The sequence below is a fragment of the Dama dama genome, chromosome 31 (genome assembly GCF_033118175.1).
Source record: "Dama dama isolate Ldn47 chromosome 31, ASM3311817v1, whole genome shotgun sequence".
Lineage (NCBI taxonomy): Eukaryota > Metazoa > Chordata > Mammalia > Artiodactyla > Cervidae > Dama > Dama dama.
The window spans coordinates 30,107,362-30,123,487 of record NC_083711.1 but is presented as its reverse complement, the minus strand read 5'-3'; the positions used below and the strand labels follow the sequence as shown (position 1 = coordinate 30,123,487).

Sequence of the window (16,126 nt, the reverse complement as noted above, 5' to 3'; positions counted from 1 at the left end):
TTTGCTAAAGCGCAGCAACCCACGAATGAATACCTGTAAAAGGAACAGGGGCCAAGATCACAACATCAAGTTTATACAATAAATACGGTCCTCGCAATGTTTATATATACCTTGAAAAGAATTAACCTGCAGAAAGAATACATGGGCTACAGAGTAAATTATGCCAATACATTTTCCTGTTACAAGTTGTGTTTTCTTTTGCATCAATTCCACATGCAATATTACAATAGAGCCTTCTAAAACTACATATCTGTAAAAGAAGAAAGGAAGCATGTAATGAATATTTTCCCTTGGTCACATTTTTAATAAAATTGTACATTACACAGAATGGTGATTTCACATCTCAGAATAGTGAAATATCTCTGACTGTGTTTGCGGACCCCTTAACAGATACGATGCCCTTTCACAGCCCTTGGTCTAAGGTCACATGACACTTTTGCTTAGGATGAGGAGAAAATGTGATTTTTCAGGGCTGTCTGATTTTCAGAAGTCCTTATACATCAAAGCATGAAAATTACAGAGAAACACTTGTGAAATTTGAAAACTAGGTACTGATCATTAACTTTAATAGATTAGGGAAATTTAAAATGAAAGTGATGATTTGTCCTTATGTTTAAAAAGGAGAGGCGCTATCACTATATTTATAATGGCAAATAGAAGCAGTTTGAAACTGAACATGAAGCTACATTTTCTCATTAGTATAACAATTTTTTCAAATTCTCATAAGACAGTTTTATACCAGTATTGACTAATTTATAGTCTATATGCCTAAGGTGAGGGCAATTATTCCTAATAACGATTGGACCTAACTTTTCCTTTCAGCCATCAGAAGTGCTTGTAATCAATCTTGTTCACTGTAGTTTTTAATTTTCTCTTGGGGATAGCCAATACATGTAGTGAAATCTATAGCATAAAACACTGGAATTATTTCAAATTCTTCTCTAATTATTAGGAAGTAAAGTTCCAAGTTTCCATGCCTCAACTTGTGTAAATTAAAAAGTGCTTGTGCCTAATTAAATTATGTCCTGCTTAGTTCTAAAGCCAAAATTCTCCTCTTAAATCCCTACAATGGTCAGGCTAAAGAAAAGAGCTAAGTGATGATGTCATAGCTAGATGCCTATATACATAGGCAAGGATGATGCATATTTAATGTTATAATCAAGGTATGAATGAAAAATAAACCCAAAATCTATTCTTGAATAAAGTAAAATACCAAATATAAATTCTTAAAATGCCCTGATTAAACATGTCCTTAGAATAAAACAGCAGGATAGCTCACTTGAGATTTTAGGATATAGGAGCTAAAGCAAAAACTCAATGGAGAAAAATGAAACTGTCTCATACCTGAAAGCCTCAATGATATATGCACTTGCTGGAAGGATTCCAGGGGTACCTGGTTGCCAGGACAAAGTGACACTGTTCTTAGTAACATCAGTGACCTGTGGTTTGGATGGTGGTCCAGGTAGGTCATTTAAATCATAATTTTTACTGATTGTTGCTCCAGATTCTATAGAGGACAAACAGAACAAAATTCATTTCTGATTGCATCAGTTGACAACAATGCTTAAAAGACAGAAAATAGCCTATTAAAGAATTTGAATAGATGGCAATTTATCTTCATGAATCAAGAGTATATAAGTGAATATTTGTTTTTTCCCTATAGATCAGAAAATATTTACTTCCACAGGTGATCACTCAAACTGCTTGTTCTTTAGTCAGAGAAAAGAGTAAGATTATCAAGGACAAATGTATCAAATTTCATATATGCAATGCTATGCACCAAGCAGGGTAGAAATGAAAAAGTGGCATAAAGCTTAGTTTTTACAATCAATAAATTTAAAATCTTGCTTTCTCTTTAACTTGTTATCTGATAATGAGCTAGTCACTAAAACTGGCTCAAGATTTCTTCTGTTAAAATAATTCACAAAGAATTCACCTGTCACATCCAGCACAGCACTCCAGGAAGTCTCCCCACTTGAACTTGTAGCCACACAAGTGTAGGTGCCAGTATCAGAAATCTAGTGTTCATAGAAGGGAGAGAATAAAGCTGTTTTAATTGATTTGTAGGATGATTACTCAATCTCAACAAGGCAATATTTGACTTCTAAAATGTGATATATCATTTGGCTGTTGGAATTATACACTAGAGTAAATCATACATCCACATGAAATATTAAAATAAGCTCATAACAGTGGTTCAAAGATTCTTATTATATTTCTACAACTAAATGTTCTTTGTCTGTAAACTTTAACAGTTTTCTATTTGCCTCCATGGCAATCCCCTTATCTGTTAACTCCATTTTATGTTGGGGCTTCACTGTATCAGAGTTAGATATGGATAACTCAGGAGAGAATTTTTCAGAATCCTATAAAATCCACACTTTCTTGGTAGCTCAGACAGTAAAGAATCTGGCTTCAATGTCAGTAGTGTAAAGCTGTCCTCTTTGCCATCAATAAACTGTATTTCACAGGATAAAATATACCCGGGAGTAAATAAGCATTCAGATACCATGGAGGTGGGGGGCAACACTTCTTTTTTTTTTAAAGGTATGGATAAAAGTGAAAAGGGAAAAAAAAACTTTTTAAAATGGGAAACTGAATCTTTCCTTTTAAAGAGTGTAGTACTCACATTAAAGTTGTAACAGTGTAACAGTGAATGAAATAAAGTTGCATCATTAAAAACAAATAAATTATACCTATGGAATCATTGCAATATAGAGCTAAAAGGGTCACAGAACTTAATTAATAACATAACACTTTTAAAAGTATATTTAAAACCATCATTCACTGATTACTTATGTTTAGTTCAGTTCAGTCACTCAGTTATGTCCCCCTCTTCGTGACCCTCATGGACCACAGCACGCCAGGCCTCCCTGTCCATCACTAACTCCCGGAGTTTACTCAAACTTATCTCCATTGAGTCAGTGATGCCACCCAACCATCTTATCCCCTGTCATCCCCTTCTCCTCCTGTCTTCAATCTTTCCCAGCATCAGGGTCTTTTCAAATGAGTCAGCTCTTTGCATCAGGTGGCCAAAGTATTGAAGTTTCAGCTTCAGCATCAGTCCTTCCAATGAACACCCAGGACTGATCTCCTTAAGGATGGACTGGTTGGATATCCTTGCAGCCCAAGGGACTCTCAAGAGTCTTCTCCAACAACACAGTTCAAAAGCATCAATTCTTTGGTGCTTAGCTTTCTTTATAGGCCAGCTCTCACATCCATACATAACTACTGGAAAAACCATAGCCTTGACTAGATGGATCTTTGTTGGCAAAGTAATGTCTCTGCTTTTTAATATGCTGTCTGGGTTGGTCATAACTTTCCTTCCAAGAATTAAATGTCTTTTAATTTCATGGCTGCAGTCACCATCTGCAGTGATTTTGGAGCCCCTCAAAATAAAGTCAGCCACTGTTTCCTCATCTATCTGCTTATATGTTAAGTAGTTAGAATAGGAAACAGGAGTCCAGAATGGTGGTGGCTAAAAGACAGGGAAGGGAAAAGCCCACGAAAATAGAACAAAGGAAGGTTCGAGGACCGGAGTGAGGACCTCAGGTAGAACAAACAGCACCCCTGGAGAGCCCAATTTACATAGGGCAGGCCCAGGGGGAGGAGAAAAAACATATAAAAAGAGGAACCAAAGGACTGGGATGCTCTCGCTCTCTCCTCTCTGCATCTTTTGGGTCAGCATGCCCTCATGCCTCGAGGATATATCTTCCTTTATTTTCTAAATAAAACTGAGCTCTAAAATGGAGCTGCAACACTGCTCTGTCCGAGAGCTAGCTGAGGCACGGTCTGTCTGAGAGCTGTGACATGCCAAGGGCTTTAAAGTCCGTCACTTCAAATTTTTGTTGTGACAAGACATAACTGAGTTAATCATACACTCCACTGACACTTAAAACATTTTTGTTATTCATTAACTAGTGGTAAAAGATTTGAGGAATAGTTAATAAAATAATCAAGAGTTCTCTTTTATAAATGTTAAAGGCCAAAGATTCTGTGATTATATCTTGACAAAAATTCCAACATCAGTAAGATGTAAATTAAAAGCCCTCCTTGTGGTGGAGCCCCATGCGCTGACATTACAAACAACATTCATTCACATTAGTTTAGGCATGAAGGAAAAGTGAGACTGGGAAGAGAAACGGATGATCAGAGTAAGGCAAAGCAGAAGATACAGAAGTAAACTTCCATGATGAACATGAGTCTACTTGTTGATAAAATATGAGTGCATGGAATATATAGTATCTGCTGGGTTCAAAATGTAAGTGTACTGATGACTCACCTTCCACAATTGATTCTTGGGTAAATCAGTAGTGCCTAGATGTTACTGTGGTTCCACCATTTTAATTGATTTTAAATGTCATTGTGTATTTTAACTTAAGTTTCAAATTGCTCTGGGATGTCATTCTTTGCTATATTATCTCTGTACAACTGTCTTCTATTATGCCAATGGATGATGGGGGACAGCCATTATAGAAAAAGCATTTTTTCAAATGTGGCTATGCACGCATTACAGTCATTAGAAATCTTTGCATTTAAGAAGTACCACTCACAAACTAAATATAATGAGTCGAGGTTGGATTTTAATGGGATGTTCATTTGAATATGGTCTGTGAAAGAGTAAAGAATTTGCATTTTATTATAGCAGTTGAACTAAAATGTAGCACTTGTTATTATGTGCAAATGCTAAAAGAAGAATAGGTAGGTAATGCTTCTTAACTGCATCTCCTTGTCATTATGTGGAGATACGAGTTTGACATTAGCTGTGGTAGGTAGGTTTTAATGAGTATTAGAATATTCTACTTCCCAAAAGAAACAGATTCAGTTACCAATTAGCTGGACCATAAGAATATGGTGCTCAGCACACAATTTTCCCCCTTTGCATTAAGTGCTAAAAAAGAAGGTGAGACACAAAGAAATATGACCTATGGAAACCCTCTTTTGACTGTATCAGTGAAGTACTGTAAAACATTGTATTTCCTGTTAAAGACAGTCATCTTACAGAAAAAATAACATTTTCATTATGGAGTTTTATCAGAAGTGATATGAGAAGCCAATATCATTACTAAAGCTCAGTCTTGTTTCACAATCATCATTACCACATTCATTTTTATTCCTTAACTTTAAATAATATATTTTATGGTCATGAGTGTTTTGTATCTTTCCTATCCTTCTGCTCTTATTTTTAACCACACGTTTTAAAAAGAGACAATGTGATGGCACACTCTCACCTACTTTTCTCCTTGTGTAGTTGGCTGAAGACAAGCCCCCATACGTAGGCATCTATGGAAGACTACTTAGAAGCCTGACAGAGCGCGCAAAGTTTCTTTGACATCATCAAGCACCCACCTTTAATTATTAATTTTAAGCACTACTGGGGGGTCTTGACTGTTCAAATACACCCTTTAATATATCAGTACAGTGGGAATGTATTATCATCTGTGGCTCCAAAATTCTGCCTTTGACTCAAAGAAAGAGGCTAAATTGTTTACTCAAGGAGAGTTGGCATTAATTTTTAAATAACTCCCATTTTATTGAAAGAAGGTCTAGAATTAATTTATAATTAACAAAGGTGAAAAACCTGTATAGTTTTTCTTCAAATAAAATTTGACAGCATTTTGTCTACTTAGAGCAATGCCTATCTCAAAGTTAAAATTAAAATTACACACATTCACTTTAATAACAAGTTAAAGATTTGTGTTTGTGCATGTGCACACTACAAAAAAGTTATTCTTCCTTTTTGTTAGGTATCTGTATTTGACACACCTGATAAACATGTGATTGCAAATACTTTTCTCCTTGTGAAAAAAACTGCCTGTGGTGATCATTTGAAAATACATGTAATAACTATTTTATCTTATTCCTCTGGCTTCTGAATGGGAAAATTCAACATCTTTTTGTTTGTTTCTTTTTTAATCACCTTGGTTCCCAATTTATACCTAGATACCAGATTCTACCAACGGTTTTTTCACTGAATCATTTTCAATCAATATTTCTTCATTTACTATCACATCAGTCACCCTAATTCAGGCCCTCATTCCCAGTCTTATGACTATTCTGACATAGTCTGGAGCTTTAGCATAGTACTTGCTATATGGAAGGGAGGCTTTCTATATTTGGTTGAATTAATTGAATATACTTGCATAGGGCAGGTGGTCCCCATGACAACATCCGTCAGGTATTGACACCTTGTGTAACCACTCACCTCAAATGTGTGAGGGACCTATTGACTTACTCCTGGCCAACAGAATATAGCATGGGTGACAAGATGTCACATTTGTAATTGTTATATAGGGTAGTAATCCTGTCTTGCTAAAAGACGGTCTTCCTTGTTGATTTTGAGGAAGCAAGTATTGGGAATATCGACATGGTAAGGAACCACAAGCAACCTTCAGTCAACAAGAAGCAAGAAGCAAGAAGCTGAGGTCACCAGTTCAAAAGCCATTAGGAACTGAATGCTAACAACCATTTTGTTTGAAAGCAAACTGATCCACAGTCAATTTTCAGATGAGACTATAACCCTGACTAAAGCTTTCCCAGACCCTAGGGTCAGAAGGCCTTGCTAAATCATGCCTAGCTTCCTAACTAACAGAAGCTATGAGATCATAAATATGTGTTGCTTCAAGCCTCTAGGTATTTGCTAATACTGTTACAGACAGTAGATAGCCAATACAATATTCAAAAATAAACATTATTTTGAGTTGCTCCCAAAGCAAGTCTAATTTGGTAAGTTGGCAGGAATGATCATTTTCGATCATGTCATTTTCCAATAAAAGATCAGCAATGGCTTGCTGTTATCCACAGACTTAAATCTAAACTGCACAGCAATTTTGCCTAAACTGTAAGATTTTTTATGAACTAGCCAAACCTGCTTCCTGTGTCCTCACCAGTCTCATCTCTTTCTTATTTTCCACATCAAGTGTTTGACTGACCTGCTTTATCCTCATTTCCTTAGAAACTCCCGTGTTCATGACAGTAGCACAGATTCATTTGTCACTTTCAAATTATTTTATTTTTTTCAAACTATTTCAAATATACCATTACTATCATTAACTTTATGTGTTTAACCTTTTTAGTTTCATTGATCACATACATATGGGGTTGAATGAAGAATAGAAAGTTTCTAGGTCTGTTAGGAACTTATGATTAATATACGGACAATGCACTTCCTTCTAATTTCAATTAGAACTTTCCTCTAATTTGTTTGTCATTTGTAAAATAAGAAATAACATGGTCTATAATCAAATGCACAGTGATCAGACAGGCATGTAAGATTTAACTTCCCAACGGAGTGATTCCCTAGGGATATACATATTTATGTTGAGAGGAAGATCCAAATACAAACTCAACATTACTTACCCTTAAGTTCTTAATCTGCAAGGTTCCTTGTTCTTGTATAGTTGCTCTCGGATCTCTACCCAGGAAAGTAAATCCCTCCTTTAACCAGCTAATTATAGGAAGAGGGTCACCAGTAGCTTTACATTTCAGTAATGCTGTGCCATCAACTGCTAATGTTTGGTTGGCTGGACCTTGTAGAATTATAGGTGGGGGTCTATCTGTCAAAACTAAAACACAAAGACATTTTGAGGATATTTTAACTTCTATGAAATTTAGAAAACTTTATATCATCCGTAGTCATAGCAAAAGTAAGATTAAAGCCCCAAGGTTAAACATATTACTTATACTTATTTCTGTATATTCTATACCCACTATAAATTTATCATCTACACATACTACACATATATCTGTTCCTATTTTACTGAAGCCATGTTATTATTTACTATTTACTCTGACTTACCTGTAACTCAAATGATGATAAGATGAGCTCTGACATCTTAGAAATGTTTAGTATTATTGGAAGAGTTAATCATATTAAAATTAAAATGAAAATGTGGAGAGTGTATGATAATCATTCATAAAATGGTCAATTTACCTTCATAGTACCAGTTATGTTTTGTTTATATAGATATAGTATTTTTCATGATAATACAGTAGACTATAAATACTTTATTTCCAAAACTGCTTCATTGCTTTAACTTATGGTTAATAAAATTTGGGTGATATAATTTAATCAGTCTGCACAATTCAGCAAAAAAAAACCTAGTTAAGAATATATATAGACAAGACAAAAACAGGACTTTCATGAAAAATTCGCATGTACATATATATCAATTTCTGTATTCAAGTACCTTTTCCATAATTTCATGAACTTGGGTCATTGTGCTTTTTAAATCAAATGTTGATTTGTAGCAGTATCATCAGGACCTTTAGAAGTATTATATAATGCTTTAGGAAGCATATCAAAATATACAGTAATATTTAAATGCGTGATGAAAATATGGAATCAATTAGAGGCAAGTTTTCATCTACAACTCATTAGAAGACCATGTCATATTGAAATTTATATCCAGGTCCAAGGAAAGATTTCTGAAGAGAAAGTTTTATAAACTTCACATAGGTTTTGCTTAATTATGTATATTTACTCTTTATTATATTTTTACTATATGTATATATTTAAATACATATATAACTTCCACAGAAAGAAAAAATAGTGAATTTGAATTACTGTTAAGCAACTGAAGAGTGTCTTTTCTCAAGAAAGTCATCTTGTATTATAATGTACATAATCAAAAAAAGTAATTTTGCTTATTAATGCTCTAATTTCCTTTTTCTACCAGCTTCTACAAATACTAGTTTATATGTTTGTTTATTTTTCAGCCTAGATGCATTTTTATCGCTAGACTTTACAGTTTTAGGGAAAAATATTAAAACAGCCCTTTCGGAGCCTACCATGAGAAAGCCAACCAATTTTGATTTAAAACAGAGGTTATGATATATGTGTCCTGGCATGTCAAAATAGAGTGGACTTAAAGTCAACCTCCACCTACTACATCAAAATATATATTAAAATGTGTGTATATGTAGAAAATCTTGTAAAAACCAAAGGAAAACAGTATTCTCTGTGTAGTCTTCACAAATAAAAATTAGAACCATTTAGTTCACTGATTTTCTTGATCAAATTTTTCATTTCAGAAGTCAATTAAATGACAGCGAACATGAAAGTGTAATATTATACCAATTCTGACATATCTGGCAATAATTGTGCAAATACTTATTCAAGTTGAAAGCTTCATGGAATTTATTTTATTTATAAGTCAAAAATGGAAGGCTCATTCTCCAAACATTATGATTTTAAAATTCAGTGAGAATAATGGGTCAGTATTAACAGAAAATAAGCTATTTATTATATTTTATATAATGTTACTTCTTTGCATCAAATGAAATATCTATATAGAATTCAGACAACTTCTTGTAACTTGCTTTTACTATCATATCGGTGAAATCATTAGATATAGGCAAAGGACATCTGATTAGTTTCTTTTTCTCTTTTTTTACTGCCCAAATGAGTAGCTCAGTGTCTTGTAAATGGATTTGATCAATAAAGTAATTGAAAATCTCCTGGCCAGAAAGAACTTTCAGTTTCAAGGATGTTATGGGTGAAAGATGACCACAAGTTTCCATGACACTAAGGTCGGAGGTTAAATGAACATTTAGGGCTTCCAGTGATCTGTGAACAGTTGCGTGGTTTTTTCTAACTATGCATTATAAATCCCCAGTAAACCATTCATACAAGATCATTGTGACATCTGTTGTCAATATTATATATAAATACATTTTTTCTCTCTAGTCCTTATAGATTCTATTGGCTCTACTCCAAATTCTCACTTCAATTTTCTACTTTTCTGAGAGAAAAAAGGGGAGAAGAAAAGAAATGAAGAATAGAGTTAACAAATTAATGAGAAGGTATTTTAAAGGGATATTTTGAAATTCAAGTGTATTAAAACATCTTAGCTTTATCTATAAACAGTAAAATTATCACTCAACAGTACCTTTCATCACCATTAATAATCGCCTCTCATGTGAACACTTGAGTTAAAAATATTTCCAAGAAAGCAAGTACAAAAATGTAGTAACAGAAAACATTGTTATAGATGTTTTGCTTGTTTTTCTGAACATGACATATGTTTTCATTCTACTTTGGAACTTCATTTGGCTCTAAATCACCCTAGATCATACCAAACAACATGTTCAAAATGAAGATGATGGCTTACATATTATTAGACTGTTAACTAACCTGAAAAATTCAAAACTATGAATAAAAGCAGAAGTTGTCAGCTAATGTGTCATCAGCAAGTTAATATTTAGAGACAGAGTTATATAAAATAAGGTGTGTGTGTGTGTGTGTGTGTGTGTTTAGATATCAAAGTTATATTTCTTTACTGTCAAAATCAATAACCGTATAACCTACATACAACGTTCTTGCAAAATGATCTTGACTTTGTGATTACTTATTCAAGTAAAAATCAATGCAGAAATTAAAATTCAAACAAGTTGTAATAAAATGATGTTCAAAGCCATTTCAGTTCAGGGTGGGATGGGATGAATTGGATATATTCACTACTGATACTGTGTATAAAATCGAAATCTAATGAGAACCGACTGGAGAGCACAGAGAACTCTACTCCGTGCTCTGTGATGACCTCAATGGGAAGGAAATCCAAAAAAGAGGGGACATATGTATACACATTGCTCTATAGCAGAAAGTGGCACAACCGTGTAAAGCAACTATGCTCCAAAACAAAAAAAAGTCATCAAATTTCCTTATCACTCATTTTAAGTCTGACCACAGAGACAAAGCTATAATTACTACTGATGTGAAACACTGTGTCACCAACAAACATAATTTCTCAAAACGAACTTTCCGTTTCATTGTTCTTTCGTCGCTAAGTCATGTCTGACTCTGTGACTTCATGGACTGCAGCCTGCCAGGCTCCTTTGCCCATTGGATTTCCCAGGCAAGGATACTGGAGTGGGTTGTCATTTTCTCCTCCAGGGGAGCTTCCCAACCCAGGGATTGAACCCACATCTGCTGCATTGACAGGCAGATCCTTTATCACCAAGTCACCTGGGAAGTCCTTCCTTTTCATTATATCAGGCATAACTTTGAATATCTACTTGTTTCATGATCCACAGCAGTCACATCAACTGGCTCTTCTATATCATCAATTTTGTTTTCTACAAATATGGTTTGCCTTCTGCATAACAACTTCTTCATTTAAAAACATTTAAAGCCTGCCTCTTTTAAAATACCATGAGCAGCTAGATTACAGTAGAGCTCTTAAGCATTATATTTGAAGTGTTTCATAGTAGTATAGAATAAAAGTCTTTTACTAGACTATCGTATTTTCCAAGTATATGTTTCTGGACATTTTTTCTAGTAGAAGAAAAAGAAATAAAATATTAATTATATATTTATATATAATTTATATTTATAAATATTAATTATATATTAAAATATATATATTTTATTAATATAATCATTAATATATTTGTTCTAGTAGGAAACATAGAAACTTAAAAAGATTAAAATATATATTTTTATTTTTTAAAGAAATATGGATATTTGAAGGGTCAAAGGACTTGCCCATCTAAAGCAAGAATTTCTTGGCACTGTTACCTGTGAACCTGACATCTTCAGTTCCATAACAGTAAATCTCTGCCATATCAGCAGTGTGACTCTTAATAACTCAATATCCCTGCAGCTAATGTTTATCTGTTCTATTTATTCCCATTCCTGACATGGTACTGAATCAGGCGATAGCATGGGCAGACATTAAAAAATATTGCCTTTCTATTAATTTTAAATGACCTTTTAATCTACATGTAAATTTGAATTGTATGAAAGCTCAGCAGAGAAAGAAGAGAATCAGAGAGGTCACAGCCCAAGCTCTTGGATCTCAGATGCCAGCATCCAGGATGGGGAAAGAGGGGAGGGGGAATTATATACCTCACAAATATAAGACAGCAAGAGAGAATTGTTAATCTAAAATATAAAAGAATATGGATTAAATTCATGCTTAGAGGTTCAGAGAATATCTAAAACTCCCTACAAGTCAACTGTCACAAAAAAGACCTTGCAAAAAAAAAAATCAGATCATGAAGATATATTTTTCAACTTTCACTATGAATCAGGTGCTTCAGTTAAGATTTGTAATACATACATGCAAGTGAAAAATAATTTTAGCATCCATTCATAGCTTAAAGTTAGTCATACAGTCATGTCCGACTCTGTGATCCCATGAACTGTAGCCCGCCAGGCTCCTCCGTTCTTGGAATTCTCCAGGCAAGAGTACTAGAGTGGGTTGCCATCTCCTTCTCCAATTCATAGCTTGCAAGGTATTTAATTAATTTAACTTAGTGAAAGTATAATTTAAAAAATCATAGGATTGTTGTTGCCATTTAGCTGCTACATAGGATCCAACTCTTCATGACCTCATGGACTGCAGCACGCCAGGCTTCACTGTCCTTCACTATCTCCCAGAGTTTGCTCAAATTCTTGTCCATTAAGTTGGTGATGCTACTCAACCTTCTTATCCTCTGCTGCCCTCTTCTCTTTTCTCCTTCAATCTTTCCTAGAATCAGCATCTTTTCCAATGAGTCAGTTCTTTGCATCAGATGGCCAAAGTATTGGAGTTTCAGTTTCAGTATCAGTCCTTCCAATGAATATTCAGGGTTGTGAAGTCATCAGCCAATATATCATCAGCAAGTTAATATTTAGAGTCAGAGTTATTTATAATGTTACGTGTGTGTGTGTGTGTGTGTGTGTGTATGTTTAGGTCTTGAAGTTAGATTTTTTTACTGTTAAAATCAATAACTCTATAACCTCCACACAACCTTCTTGCAAAACAATCTTGACTTTGTGATTGCTTACTTAAGTAAAAATCAATGCAGAAATTAAAATTCAAACAAGTTGTAAAAAAATGTTCAGAGCCATCACAATTTGGGGTGGGGTAGGATGATGTGATTAGCTAACTTAAAAAGTCATCTCTGTTTCCTGATATTAAAGATGGTATCTTTTCTTCTCTAGTAAAAGAAAATTATCACTATTCTTTAGAAGTAATCATGTCAGCATAAGATTAGGTATACAGATGGCATGCCTATTTCTATTTCACTAAAATAATGCATCGCTATATTTTTTAGAATAAAATAGATTGTTTTGGGTGTTCTTCCTGGGGAAAATAAATAGTGTAAATAGATCAGGGAAAATTAGAAACCATTAAAAATGTTATTTTACCTAGATTCAAACTTACAAGATAAGCATTAATTTCAATGATTTAACTGACAAATCAGAAAATTTCATCCTTTGAAATAAAGATAATTATTTTCAGAAAACAAATCTAATAATATCGCACCATCAGTAACTTCCAGTTGAGCTTTTGCTAAAATACTTCCCGCCACGGTGAGGGCCTGACAGATGTAGTAACCCGCGTCCGAACGCTGAATGTTGGTAATTGTAAGGTCCCCAGTTGGTGACACAGAACACCTACTGTTGGGCTGTTGGGGTTGGTTTGGGAAGAGCAGGTTCTGTGGAAAGAAACACAATTTTATCAATATTCTCTTCTCACTCATTAGCAAAGTTATATAAACAGCTATTGCAATTAGAGAAATGTGGTTGAAAAAAAGAAAATACATAGATTTAAAAATATGGTGCTGAAATGTTTAGATGTCACACAGTGAGTTTCACTGGGAAATGTCATGCCCTCACTGAAGGAACAATCATCTAAAAAATCTAGGTCTTTATTCGGACATTTTATTTCCTCCCTGACTTTCTGTGAGTTACTGAATATTTCTGAAACATGGTTTCCCCATCTGTAAAATGGGCATAATAACACTTATCTGATGCAACACATAAGACACTGTGAGAATCTGGAATGTAACATTGACTATGTATGTGATTTATAAACTGCATGTTCTGTTGATCTTTTTAACTATTTTATGTAATTAACTGAATTTCTTCTAAAGGTGTTCAAAAATGTGACTAAGACTTCAGCAGATGAATGGATAAGGAAGCTATGGTACATATACACCATGGAATATTACTCAGCCGTTAAAAAGAATTCATTTGAATCAGTCCTAATGAGATGGATGAAACTGGAGCCCATTATACAGAGTGAAGTAAGCCAGAAAGATAAAGAACATTACAGCATACTAACACATATATATGGAATTTAGAAAGATGGTAACGATAACCCTATATGCAAAACAGAAAAAGAGACACAGAAATACAGAACAGACTTTTGAACTCTGTGGGAGAAGGTGAGGGTGGGATGTTTCAAAAGAACAGCATGTATACTATGTATGGTGAAACAGATCACCAGCCCAGGTGGGATGCATGAGACAAGTGCTCGGGCCTGGTGCACGTGAAGACCCAGAGGAATCGGGTGGAGAGGGAGGTGGGAGGGGGGATCGGGATGGGGAATACGTGTAACTCTATGGCTGATTCATATCAATGTATGACAAATCCCACTGAAATGTTGTGAAGCCTCCAACTAATTAAAAAAAAAAAAAATGTGACTAAGACTGACAGAGAGACAGCTGAATCTACTTCTGCTGTAAGAATTCTGCTGGTTGTAACAGCTTTGAAAGGAGCTAGGTATAAATGCTAATAAATGCTACCATCTAAGCAAGATTAACCAAACCACTGAAAATGTGAAGAAGATGTGGGATGTTTCTGAAGCATGCATATGATGCTAAAGAATTTTTTAACATTACTCTTCTTAAAAATAAAAAGTTCTCTAATTTACTATATATCTTGTATTATTACAAACAGCTAAATCACAAATTTGTAAAAGTTCTTATAAGAAAGCAGTAATGTTAACTTGGATGACCTATGCTCCTTTAATTGTTGTTCAATTAAGAAAAACATTTGGGTATAATAAATCATATTGAGATATGCTTACAAGTTGGATTATAAATAAGGATATATCAATTTTTATGTTGTATTTACTTACCAAAAAAAGAACATTATAACCCTCTGGGATCTGTTTCTTCATATAGTAATTAATTTTCCAGGTTTGTAATTAAACAGTTCCAATACGTTACAATCAGGAGGTAATAACATTCAATTAAAGGCATAAGACACATTTTCACCTTAAAATGTTTTTACCCTTGAAGGAATACCAATGGAAGAGGATAAAATAGGGTATTAACACTTTTCAATTACGCTAAATGACTTTAATCCTGCGAATGATGTCCTACTTTAATTAGAAGCTCTTCTCTTTATTGCCACATGATGGATGTCCACTTTATTAGATTCGAGTGTGACACTATAAGCCCACTTTACATAAACATTACCGTGTTATTAAACCCTTTCAAAAAGAAGTGGTATTTGCTAGCATGTCAGAAATATAATTTCAAAAGGCTATTGCCCTCCCATAAAATTTGTATTATTTACTATTAATACATAAGGCTAGACTTTTTCATACATATAAATCATAATTTGAGAAGAAACTAATTCTCCTGTGGAGTCCAAATATATTACTGAAATAAACCATCTGAAGGAAAAGGGTCTAAATTTTAAAGCCACTTGAAAATGATAGAATAACTCAAAGTGTGCACTTTCCTACAATTAGCCATTAGAATACTAATTTACATAGCACTAATACATCAGATGGGCTTAATTCTCTCCGGGATCTCTTCCTCTACAATGTATTATCAGTCCACCTTCTAAATGATTCTTTGACATGGAAAATGGCATATGATTGAGGTTAACCCATCATCTTTATTCCCTGCTTGTAAGACATAGGCAAAAGGAAATGGATTACAAGTGAAAACCAGGAATTCTACAGAGCTCCTCTTGCTTGAAGTGCCTGGGTATCCTATTAGTGCTAATTGGCATTATCAGTGCATATTGAGGAATATGGACCATTAAGTCCAGGCTCTTAACTCTCTCTCTACTGATGGATAGTCATAGATCACTGTAAAAATTGGATACTGTGGACAGTAAGACCAATTTATTTTTCCTAATGTACTAATTCATGATTTGAAAATTTACAATTTGCTCAAGCATTTCTCTTTTGTTCTCACTCACAATCTCCTTTCTCTCCCCCTTTCTATCCCCCTTCCTCCCTCTGCAAACCCTCTCTCTGATATGAGGGAGACAGGTGAAGAAAACCAGATCTAAGATTATAATCAAATCAAATCAAATCACCTAACTGGAAATTTTTTTCCCAGAGATTAATTCTCTGGAATTAAAACATGCCACTTTGTCGAATAATAGAAAAAG

General features: G+C 34.3%; 1 protein-coding gene across 5 annotated transcripts in view; it reads right to left on the bottom strand.

Moving 5' to 3' along the window:
• The window catches only part of ROBO2 (roundabout guidance receptor 2), a 643,927-nt gene that overhangs the window by 99,782 nt on the left and 528,019 nt on the right, over nt 1–16,126 (bottom strand). For all 5 annotated transcript variants that reach the window (XM_061133903.1, XM_061133902.1, XM_061133905.1 and 2 more), the window contains exons 9-12: nt 13,254–13,425; nt 7,360–7,565; nt 1,937–2,018; nt 1,345–1,507 (exon numbers count right to left, since the gene is read on the bottom strand). In XM_061133903.1, coding sequence (XP_060989886.1) covers nt 1,345–1,507; nt 1,937–2,018; nt 7,360–7,565; nt 13,254–13,425 — 623 coding nt within the window. The remainder of the gene's footprint in view (nt 1–1,344; nt 1,508–1,936; nt 2,019–7,359; nt 7,566–13,253; nt 13,426–16,126) is intronic.